We start from the raw sequence: 12,157 nt of genomic DNA, 5'->3' as shown, positions 1-12,157 counted from the left end.
AATGCAAAGCACGAATGGAGAAACTAAAAGATTTTTTGACTCCTCTTGCATCTCAGTCAAATTCCCACCTCTGAGAACGTTTTCTCAGCTAACAGGATTTCTACTTTTTATTATTTGCTTTGCTTTGCCTCCATCCTCGCCACCTCCTCTGCCTTCTTTACACCTCACGGTTGGATGTCGTGATTGCAGCCGGCTAATCCCTGATTAGCCTCACAGTGGGCTGTAGGTTCACTCTAGAATAATGGATGAGCAATTTTTACAAAGCACTTAGTTACAGCAGCCAGTGGTGTACATAAGATAACAGCAGGATTTTCACGATGATGTCCCAGCACCCGGCATCCTATGTCAAAGTCATGACCTTTGACATAGGAGCAGCTTCTGAATGGCTTCTACTTTACCCTGGAAAAAATACTGAGAGATTTGTGTCATGACTCTGACAGTGTTTATGGATTCATACACACATGGTTGTAATAAAATGCAGAATCCTGCTCGGCTGCAAAGGAAAAACCACGTGGATCGCAGTATCGTGCCGAGGCTCAGACAAAAGCTGCAGACTGTAGACAGAGAGAGCCACAGACATGTTTTTATTCTTAACATTACTCCCTCAATCTGCCAAGGCATCAGAGATTTAAACCAGCAATATATCATGTCAGCCATATCCAGTCCAACGCTAACTCATTTAAGATTTCATAGACATGCTGATGATGATGATAACAGAGCCACACAGAGACAGACACTCCAGTGTTTCCCTGTTGGATCTCTCTGGCTCATCATTAATTTCACAGTAACTGACTTTAACTCACTCTGCAGGTAGATGCAGGGGTTCATTCTTGGTACTACTTTTTCTGTTCACAAGCTGTGATAACTCGCTTGAAATAACTGCCATTATTATCATTAAAGAGACTGTGAATGTAAATAAAGCACAGAAACATGAATACAGGATCTGAATTTCAACCTTTAAATGTTTCTGCTTTAGTCTGGGGTGGAAAACACAAAGAGTTCAGTCTGGTGAAACACCGACTCGATGGTGACACGCACTCAGATGGACTGGACGTTTTTCCGGCTCCACTCTGGGTCTCGTGGTGGGATGTAGTCCTTGGAAAGCTGCTTTGGTTCTGCCAGCATCTCAATGCGAGCGCTCGCTGTGGCTCTCCTCGCTGCTCTTGAAACCTGATTATTGAGATTCAGACATTAAATTCCATTAATCACAGCCACTTGGAAAAAAAATAAGTGAGCAATAAAAATTTAAACTCTAGTGGTAAAAGCTGGTAATTATGCTGCATTTTTATGACCTTCACCAAAACATAAAAGGCATCTTGGAAAACAACAAGTCCCAGAATTTCTCCATCAGCAGAATGACATTAAATATTCATTTGCCTGATTATAATTATTGGAAAGTGTCACAGTTCATTAAAAAAAGGTTTTTATGATGTAAAACAACTGCTTCACACAGCTGGAAAATATTTGAATTGACAGTGTGATGTTGAATACACAACCCTAACAAACAGTTTTAATTTATGCTTTGCTGAAAGACTTTTCTAGTGTTCCTTAAAAGCCGCACATTGCTGGTCTTTGAGCCTCCTGATGGTATTTATTTGGCATCATAAACTTGGGGTTAGACTAATGTTGGTGTTATACTTTCTGTAACTGAGAGTATGTGAGGGTTTGCTGGGGTTCAAGGAAATTTCAGAGGTTGCAAAGGTGTAAAATAAGGCCACAAGCAACACCGGCTCCTTCAAGCAGCCTCCAAGAGGACGAAGAAATGATAAAATAAGAACACACTTCTTGTTCTTGGAGTCTACATGCTAGACTAAAAGTAGTACAGTATTTAGTGACATGGGACGATGCTGTGTTAGTGAAAACACTTACAGTCCAGATGGATTCCTCTGGACGTCCAAGTGTGCAGCAGATGTTGCTCTCCTTCAGTCTGGGCAGCGACAGCTGGACGAGTCTCTGCGAGATGCGAGCTTTTCTGGATGAGAGAGAGACGATGGAAGCAACGCTCTGCAGACAAACAGAACGTATTCGTTTCTACTTTCACAACACATCCCTGCAGAGACAGAGGAAGGCTGATTTTTTATAAATCTGCTCGACCACTTCACATTTAGGTGCAAAAAAATAGCCCGAGGGTCAAAACAGATCAGATCAAAGTGGCTGCTGACGATTACATGGAAGAAAAGTTACTAATTACCCAAAATAAAAAGATTTTATTTTTATTACTCTAAGCTACAAATATGTGGCTTTTATTTCTCTCTTTACTCCATCCATCCATCCATCCATTCGCTTCTCTCTTTACTATTATAGCTAATTTAATGCAGTGTAAACCCCATTAAACAAATTCTTTCACCACCAAAAAAACAACAATTTTCACGCTGAATCTGTGCCAATAAAATATTGAATGCATATTTCTCAAAACAGTGTGAAATTAAGCCTCACTGTGATTACGCAAGAAGCCACGAGGCGTCAAACTGAAAAGGAGCATGGATGTTTGCACGGATTTGTTTCTGAAATGATCTGCTCTGCTCCTCTTACCTCCCCGCTCCTCTGGAAGTCCGGATGTGCGAGTTTGGGTTTGGAAAGCTGCAGCAGTCGAGGTGTGATCACGGCACTTTTCACCCTGGGTTCAGTGTGCCACACAGGACAGTTTTTTTCACACTGAGGCGTGTGAGGAGGCCTGTGGGACAAGCAGACGGCACCTTATACCATGAGAAATAAACCCCTGATAATGCAGGGCTTCATAATTCTCACATTCTTCTTACATTAGGCCTTGCACAATCGTGTTCCTCAAATAATCCTTAAAATCTCTATTTTTTCTTCTCAGTACCAGCAGCTCTCTGCCACGCAGCTTCAAAAAATATGCAAATACATGTTAAAGATAAGGTGATAAGTATTCTAAACACTATGGTATGGTGAAACTTTCATTCCCATAGAAGGCCAGGATAAGGCCAAAAGCGAGAAAACAAACAGACAAAGCTAAATGAGTAAGCCTTACTGGGAAAGTGACTAAGATGTGCGTCATGTAAGTACAACAAAACTCTGTCACAGCCTAATAAAGGAAAAATGTCAAAGAGAATATTTACAACATTTAACCTTTTTTTTTCGGTAGTTTATTGTCTGACCGTGTGTCCAGCTTGCTTGTTATTATTCAGTCTTTGTGTCCTTCCATTTATGTATTATTATTGCCTCAGTAGTTCAGCTTATCTTCACTACAGGATCAGATATGGAAATGCTCCCAAATCATTTTGGCTTACCTTTTTGGGTATGATTTTTATCTGCTTTGTTTTGTCTCACTCATTTATCCGTCTGTATCTTTTTAGAGCAACAAGATGAGAGTCTGGCGATGGTTACTTCTTATACAGGACATTAAAACAGCAATCACTGTGATGTTTGTAGCCTAAAAAAATGCAGACATCAACTTGTACTGATTTGGAAAAAAACAAAAAACAAAAAAACCTGGGATGCATCTCGCTCCATCCAACTACACATTCAGCTGCTGCCGCTGGGCTCGGGATTTATAAAAAGACTTCCGCGGCGGTCTACGAGGGTCCCAGAGGTACCGAGCTTTCGACAGTAAGCTCTATTGTCTCCTCTTCTCGCTCTCCCACAGTCTGTCACTGAAATAACAGATGTCCGAACGCTGGCTTCCTCACACTGCACGGTGTTGGGCCTGATCCTCTGCTCGGCCTTCTCAGATTTAACTTTATGATATGTTACATTCTGCTGGAATTAAACTCGAGACTTTGGTTTGCATGTGGGCTCCCGCAGGGAGAATAAAGGCTTTGGAGTTTGACATGTGATGGGGGGCCGTGGAAATATTCTTTAAAACAGACAGCTCAAAGAGTTTGTCTGGCTGCTGCTTATATGCTTCTCAATGTTGAAGCAGTAACGAGCAGTTTGACATGATGGCAAATGGGGGAAATATATAAATATACCATGTAAAATTTCAAATCCACCAAACCAAACTGAGTCACATCAGCGTTTACTTAATTAACATGCATTTAGGGCCTCACCTATTAATTAACTTCTTACTGCACAATTTATTTATTTATTGTTTAGTCTTAAAAAGCTCAGAGTTGCCAAAGTATTGCAACAAAATAAAAGACTCGTGATTTTATTTGCATCAATGCAGGACTAATCTACGGTAAGTAAGCTCCATGTTAAGACACCTCACATCTGGAAAACTGGTAGACGGTAGGTCCTTAATTGTGTGATATATGAGAAATTATATTACTGATCATGTTAATCTCTAAAACAGCAGCATGGCTCATATAATAGGGAAAGAAAGACTCCGCAAAAAGAAAACCTTTCACTGTGTCTGCTGCCCCTTTGAGGCCCTCTCCTTGAGCACCTCTGGACAGCTTCCAGTGGCGACCAAGGAAAGATATTTTAACAGTGCTGTGCACAGTTAAGGCCATTTTTTGTTGAATGTCTTCTCTCAGACTCGTCAGGATGTTAGGATTTGGATGAGTCTTGGTATTTAACCTGTGGTGGGGCTATCACCTTCAAGGTGGTCCTGAAGGTCGTCATGTGCAAAGATGTCTACCTCACTAGAGGTTAAATACCTGGGAGTTGCAATCGGACATCTAGCTCTCTGTTAATCTCTGATAAGAAAAATTATGGTCTTTGTTTCCCAGACTAAGATTAAGCCTAGTCCTAGACTAAAAACATTATCAGTGGTGATCTTTGTGGAATTTTTCCTTATAGCCTGGGACTTAAACCATGACTAGGAAAGTTGATCATAGTCCCTCCTTGTATTTGATACAGTGGTTGATGTTTGCCCTCTGTGCAAATTTGAGGTCCCTGGTGTTTTTGCAGATGATGCAAAAACACCAGGGACCTTCAAACCGTTTGAAGCACTTGAGGAAAGATCAAGAATAGAATAGAATAGCCCTTTATTGCCATTCTACATGTAAAACGAAATTATGTGTGCTCCACGCCAACTGTGCAGGAGTAAAAAAATATATATAAATAGTAAAAACATCAGGAATAAATAGCAAACAGAAGAGATATATACAGTCTAGAGGAATACATAGAAACTGGAGGAATATATACAAAACAATGGAAAGGCACACATTGGAGAGCAAAGTGGTTGGAGGTAGTGCAAAGAAAAGACTTGGTCTGAATGGAGTCTGTATGCGAGTGACATGAGTGATGAGAGTTACTCAGACCGTGGCTCAGATTGGTGAGGTGGGTGGGCAGTGGTGGTTTGTGGGGGGATAGTGTTTGTTAACAGTCTAAATGGCTCAGGGGAAGAAGGTGTTGTGAGTCTGGAGGTGTGGGACCTGACTGCCCTGAGGCACTGACCAAAGGGCAAAGGGTCAAACAGGTGAAACTGGTGGTGGGTGGGGTGCGAGGCATCACCTGTGATGGACCTGGTATTCCTGAAACAGGAGGATCTGGCGATAGCCTCCAAAGAGACAACCGTGAAGGAGAAGGTTTTGTGTTTTCATTTTTTATGTAAAGAAACAAAAAACATTTTCATCCCATCTTGTATTGCATAAAAAAATTTAAACCAAGCACGGGTTTGGTGCTTCTTATGCCTAGACGTCAGAGGAAATAGTATTCCTTGAGTTACATGTAACAGCTGTTTCAGACAGATAATTTGGAAATGGTTCATGTTGAAATAGAGAAGTCTAGAAGATGCTTATTGTGCAGGACTGTTCAGCTGCAAAGATAATGTGTTTGCATGTAAATGAACACACATGGATTAAGTTTAGCATGCACTGAGGCTTTTACCCTGCATCCTGGGAGCTACGAGTCCTGGTTCTGGGTGTCGACAAACGCAGGGTGTTTTTGTACTGGGACGTCTTGGAGGAAGGTCGCTGGGTCTTCCTGAAGAGGCTCGCCGTCGCCTCCTCCTCCTTCCTGCAGGAAAATGGAAGCCATTACCGCGCCCATTATGTGCTGTGTTGTGTGTCTGGAACAAAACATTGTCTTGAGCCAGAAAGAAAAAAGTAGGAGGAGGAGATGATGATGAAGGGGCGATTCAGAACAATGGTTAAGTGTCAGTGTTCAGCTGATGACGGGGGCATGAGTGGAAAATGCAGCCGGAAAAACATTTAAATGTCATTAAACAGTCGAGACTGCGGAGTGACACTCGAGGTTAAATGCTCGCTTCGCATTGTTTTGCTCCTCGACGGTGTGTCACCGATGCAGAATCCTTCCTGATTCAAATAACGAGGAAAAAATCTGATCAAACTTTTTATATCAATAAAAAAGACGAATGGCAAACATATTAGAAAGATTAACAAATTGGTTTTGGACTTTTCATGGCATTTGTTGACATTAACAATAAAAAATACAAAATGTTGCTCTTTTGTTGTTAATGCTGTTATCTTGAACTAACGATCCACTCCTCTAAACTGAAAAAGGCTGAGTAAAAAGTACGAAATTGCCACCACAAACAATTTATCCACACAACAGTTCAAATTTGAGCGATTTTCTATTAAAAAGCAGAAATCAGAAAATATTTAATTGTTAAAGGTAACTATTGTAAATTTGTGAGCTTAAAATAGTTATAGTTGTCGCTATAATGTGAAGAAACAACTGCTGTGACTTCATGTCCATAGTGTCTATGTATTATATTGGGGAGACGTTTGCTGAAGTTGAAATGGGGCTGGGCTGTATTTTGTGCAATACAAATTTATACCACAAGATGGTGTAGTTAAGTAATGTAGTCTTTTTCAGAAAGGTATCTTAACTTAAATGGTGACCCGGAAAAGTCAAAAAACTCTTGAGGAAATGAGGGCGAGCAAAAAGAAATCGCACATTTCAACACTGCCCCCTTGTGGTTAAAGTTTTAATTAAAACCTACAGAGGGTAAATACAAAACATACCTTTAATTAAAGAATTTTACATGTTAACATATAAATTTTCTAATGCATCTTAAAGATTTCTAAAGATCACCTTCTTTTTTGGACTATTTTCCGGCTCAGATGCCAAAAAAGCTTCTCAAACATATGGACTTGTTGATTTTCGTTGTTTTATATTAACACTGACATCATCTGTCTGGACTTGGGGATTTCAAATCAAATAGTGATTATAATAAATAAATAATAATTAGTTGCACACCTAATTGGCACACAAAGTTCAAAAGTACAATCTACAAATAGCTAAAGTAAAGCAGCTAAAATAAATAACATGACACTAATGATACCAAGGCTTTACAGCAATTGTATTCATAAAAGAACATAAATCTTGAGCACAGAGCCAAATAATCAGATTAGAAATTAACAAAGCGGACTAGACATCTTGCCTGCACTCTCATTAAATTAGACATTGAGGCTAATTCTCAGATACAACAGACGTGCAAATACATTTAACTGATGTAGCTTACAGCAAATCAGAGTCGGGGAAAAAAAGGATCACTATGTATGGAGTGAGCATCGTGAATAAAGCTCCTCTATAGCTGATGCTCTGAACCAAACCAGCAGGTAATCAGTGTCATCTTCAGTTACATTGAATTATTACTGTAGTTCAGTGAGCTGCACTTCCTGCGCGTGGGCTTCTGATTGAGTTACACCGAACGTCGCTGCTCTTTTAATCCGACAGCTGATGCGGGAGAAACAACAAACAGAAGAGCTGTGGACCTGTAGCTAGCACTAATCGAGCCTGACAGCTCTCGAGGGTGATCATCTGGCATCAGTCCTGAACATCACTTTACTCTGTGCTAAAGAGCTCTGTGAAGATTTCCACACAAATATGTTGATGCTGCACAACATAAAAGGCTTGTGTACACTGCTCTGATCACAAACAGCCCTCCCTCTCATGTCTTTTTGATAGAGTCATCAATAATGTTGGAGGAACAGGCGGGCTACAGTTACCTCCGGTGGTCCTCCCTTGCTGAGAAATCTCTTTTGTGCCTGGATAGGTATTGGATTCTTGCACTTGGAGCGGCTCCGAGCGCTGAAGCAGAGATGGGCCATACAGGCTCCTGGTTGCCCCAGCTCAGCTTCTCACTGATCAATGGAAAGGTTTCCAAAAAGGAGCTGTGATGATAAGCATCTTTGTGCAGAGGCAGAATAAATATTTTCCCAAAGAAAAAAAAATGATCCATTCAATCAACCAAGCATAAATTCTTCTCATTTCTCTATTGTTTTTCTCTTTTAAACACACATTCGGTGGGTGCCAGACATCTGTCTTTAATTATGCACTTTGGAGAAATTGCACTCAAAAGAAGGAAACACTGACCACATAGGCTCCTGAATTCTTGGGAGTCAGTTTTAAGTCAATTTTCAAATGATGTAACAGCTGGACGAGAACTAAGTATGCTCAAAATGTTTAGGGCTTTAAAAACAGACGTGTGATGAATAGCGGCCATTGTGGCGTTACAAAAAGTCTGTGTGCAGAAAGAATTCGATTTTAATCAAGGGGAAGATGTTCGTGTGAGTCAGCTACGCACCAAGGAGTCGTGGCCCAGACTGTTTTTGAGGTTTTGTGTTGAGCCAGCTCCAAGATTCTGTCAAACAACACAGCATTCACAAAACAGCAAAAACTAGCAATAAATACGAGTGTATTTCAGGGACTGTGGGCCCAAAGGGGGGCTGTGTAATCGCTCAGTGAGTTTCCCTTCTCTGTTGAGGGTTTTCCATATTTTGGCTTCCAAACAGTCTCGCTCATTTTTTAAAGCTTGGTTTCAACTTTAAATCTTTACCACCAATCAAAAAGCAAAGACGCGACTGCCAGAATTTGACCGTGAGTCATTCATTTTCATGACAGTGGTTTCCTATTTTGCAGCACCACCTCCATTTAACCCCTTTAATATCTGCCATGTTCCAAAAATACTCCCTACTAGAGGTTACTGATTATATAAAACATGGATTTTTACAACATAGCTTTGAATTTTCAGGTGTTGGTTTTAAGCTTGCATCAGTGTTAGCCTCAAAGGCTTAATCTAAAACTGTAGGCAAACTATTTCCCCCATTTATTCATTATGATTTTTCAGCTGGTTACACTTTTAGCTCTTTTAAATGGTTTAATCCTGACTTTTAGCTTAACGTTTCTACTCTTTTTAATGACTTTAAGTTAGATGGTTTTATCATGATTTTACCTAACTGGTTAAGAGTTTTGGTTTTTTAACTGTTTATTGCTGACATTTAGTTTCAAATTCCTTTGCCAGACTTCAAGCTAAATGTTTCTTCCAGACTTTTTAATACTTTTAGCTATATTTATTATTTTGCAGTAAAGTTGTGCCACTGCTCAGTTTGCAGACAAGTTGGCATCTTCTATGAAAATTATAGGCAGTGCAGCAATCTGCACACAACTAACACAATTACAAAGGCGTTTTTTTTTTTAAAGTATCCTCTCTGCGGCCGATTTCCTTTCGCCAACCTATCGGGGGACACATTTTTTCCCCTCAAAACCTACATTTTGTTACACCCGATATGGTGGAAAACCCTTGAGCAAGAAAATGCTTTATCTGCTGTTTATTCCTGAGTTTATAGTTGGTAGGAATGTTGCAAAGCACAATTTCTCCTTATAGTGGTCAATATTTTACACAAACACACCAAATCTATTGAGAATGATTAACTTTCTGAGAAATGCATAAAGATCAAAACCATTTCACCTCTGTGATGGACCAAATGTGGACTGAACAGCTGCAAGAATAAAAAAACAAAAATGAGTTAAGGCTAAATCCCCCCCAAATATTTGATGACTATTTTGCATGTATGAAGTGATAAATTTACCTTGTTTTCCAGACACCATCTCCCCTTGCGGCTGCTGTGAGCTGGATGTGTCAGCTTGATGTCACATTACTCTCTCCATAGCCACAGCAGGAGTCCTTAGCAACCAGCTCCACACCTGAGGACGCCCTGAAACTGGAGTCTGTGTGGTTAACTCAACCATCCGGCCCACTCAAGACTTCAGAAGCTGGACGTTGTAAGGAAAGTGGACACTTCTAGGTCAGTTGGGAGGCCGACTGTTGCTGTGGCATTCTGGAGAGCTGGATTCAAAATATAAATGTGCTCCAATGGTGTGAAGTGACTAAATGTCAAGCGCTATGTTTGTGATGGGGCTTTGTGCTCACATGAGCAACGACACAGAGCTGTGCTGTCATAAACAAAACTATGTTTATGTTCTATGAAAGGTCAAGGGTTCACAACCCTAAAAATTTATTGCAAAAGAATAATTCAGTGGAAACTGTTTATTTAAATGTGAAAAAAATGGCCAATAAGACATCATCAAACTGTTTACACATTACTGTAAAATGCATGTTTTGGTTTTGGAAAAATAGGAGTCATACAAAATAAAAAGTAATGCGCCCTTTAAATCACCAAAGTGTTACATATGAAGGACTTCAGTGATGTGCTTCGTCTTTATCTGACAGTACAGAGTTTTAAACAGACATTAACAAAAAAAAATTGTTTTATTCAGTTTTTAAGATTAAAACAAACAAACAAACTCCCTTTTAAAGCATTAAGACGACACACAATGAATAAAGTAACAATGAACGTATTACATGTGTGTGTTTTTAAAGCTGTAACACTCCTGAGCGATAATAACCTCAAAATAAAGCAGCAGTATTGCAGCAGAGATCCATCTCCACGTTTGTTTTTTCAGTTATGCTTAAATGTTTCAAGGTTTTGATATTAACGGCAGAACAGAGTCAAAGTTTCCACTTTAGCGGCCCCACATGGCAGAAAGGTGTCACTTTCTAGCATTTTAACAGTTAAACCCTTCATGAATTTTTTGTTGTTGTAATTTTGCCACCACCACGGAGGATTTTAAATCAAACAGTCCAGATGTGTTTGAAGAACAGACTTCTATCTTAAATTTAAGGGCTTCAACAAAAAAATTTCAACTGTTTAGGAATTACAGCCTTTTAATACACAGTCCAGTCTCAAAAGTAATTGGACAGTTGACTGATGAACAATTCCCTGCTCGTTATTCAATAGAAATTCAGCAGATAAAAGATTTGAAGTTGCTTCCAAGTGTTTAACTTGCATCTGATAGCCGTTCGCTGTATTTCTCAATATGAGGTCCAAAGAAATGTCGATTAAAGCGAAGAAGGCCATCATTGATCTGAAAATCAAACTAAACCTATCAGAGAGAGAGAGAGAGCAAACACTTGAGGAGAGGCCAAATCAATAATGTGGTATCGGCCAGCTCAGCAAAACCTAAAGGCCTGGAAGACCAGGGAGGAAAAATCAGTGAGAATGATCCCAGAATTCTTTCCAGGGCTCGCAAAATCGCTAGCCCGACGTCCCGGGGCTAGCGATTTTTCCAGTCGGGCTACCAAAATCCATCTCAGCCCTGCCCGTCGGGCTATCATAGGAAGGAAAAATATGTGTCAATGCTTTTGCATTTTCTTTCGCAAATGTAGCTGAGTAATTATGTTATTGGCATCGATGAGCCACTATCAATATACGACATATTGAAATCGCGTTTGAATTTGCGCTTGTTTTTTGCTTTCACTTTCACTTTGCGATCGCGCGAACGGTGTATAGAGAGCGGCAGCACTGATTGGTGAGTGACGATTAATTGCACACCAATTCCTCTGGCATCATCTTATCACTCATTAGCTTACTATTCAAACGCGACAAGTGAAATCTCCCACAGCAAGCTTAAACATGTGAGAGGTTGATTGCGCAGAGAATCGCTGACCGTTATGTAAGTACGTGTGTAAAAGCAGCAGGATTTACGCCGGTATTTTAGTGCTGCAGAGCCAAATAAGACAGGTCAGGGTGAAGAGGGGCAGCCAAATAAAAGCCTACCACAAAACGGAAAAGTTATGACAAATCAGACTATGAGGCAAAAAGAAAGCTCAGCTTTTTTGGTTTCATGGACAAAAGAATTTCTGTGGCTGGAATATGACGAGCTAAATAACATCATGTTCTGCCGGGTGTGTCGTGAGTTTCATTTCATTTGAGTCGACAAGCGCCTTTGTAACTGGGACCAGTAATTTTAAGAAAGACCCCATCAGAACCCATGAGAAACACAAGAAATGCATTATTGCCCAGTCTGCAATATCTTTCCCAGAACAAACAGCAATTGCAAAAAACATACTAAAAATAAACCAAGCACAAGCAGAAGTCCTGAAAAATCTTTCAGAAGCGTACTATGTTGCAAAGAGTGAACCACCATTGGCCAAATTTAGCAGTTTTTGCAAACTTCAAAAAGCAAATGGCCTCGATCTTGGTTCCACTCACCCCTTACC

The 12,157-nt window shown here is 40.1% G+C and overlaps 1 protein-coding gene across 1 annotated transcript; it reads right to left on the bottom strand.

The window, feature by feature from the left end:
- Positions 1-579: 579 nt before the first annotated feature.
- On the bottom strand, positions 580-11,297 carry LOC120443206 (testicular haploid expressed gene protein-like). The gene is made up of 8 exons (XM_039621367.1): positions 9,687-11,297; positions 9,566-9,596; positions 8,402-8,458; positions 7,824-7,958; positions 5,737-5,865; positions 2,533-2,674; positions 1,870-2,004; positions 580-1,170 (listed from the first exon to the last, which is right to left on the bottom strand). Exons 1-8 carry the CDS (start codon positions 9,703-9,705, stop codon positions 1,039-1,041), a joined length of 780 nt encoding a protein of 259 aa, XP_039477301.1. The 5' UTR covers positions 9,706-11,297; the 3' UTR covers positions 580-1,038.
- Between the last annotated feature and the right edge of the window lie 860 nt (positions 11,298-12,157).

The sequence above is a fragment of the Oreochromis aureus genome, linkage group 2, assembly GCF_013358895.1.
Source record: "Oreochromis aureus strain Israel breed Guangdong linkage group 2, ZZ_aureus, whole genome shotgun sequence".
In the NCBI taxonomy this organism is placed as follows: Eukaryota; Metazoa; Chordata; class Actinopteri; order Cichliformes; family Cichlidae; genus Oreochromis; species Oreochromis aureus.
The sequence above is the reverse complement of the archived record's forward strand: the minus strand, read 5'-3'. Positions and strand labels throughout refer to the sequence as shown.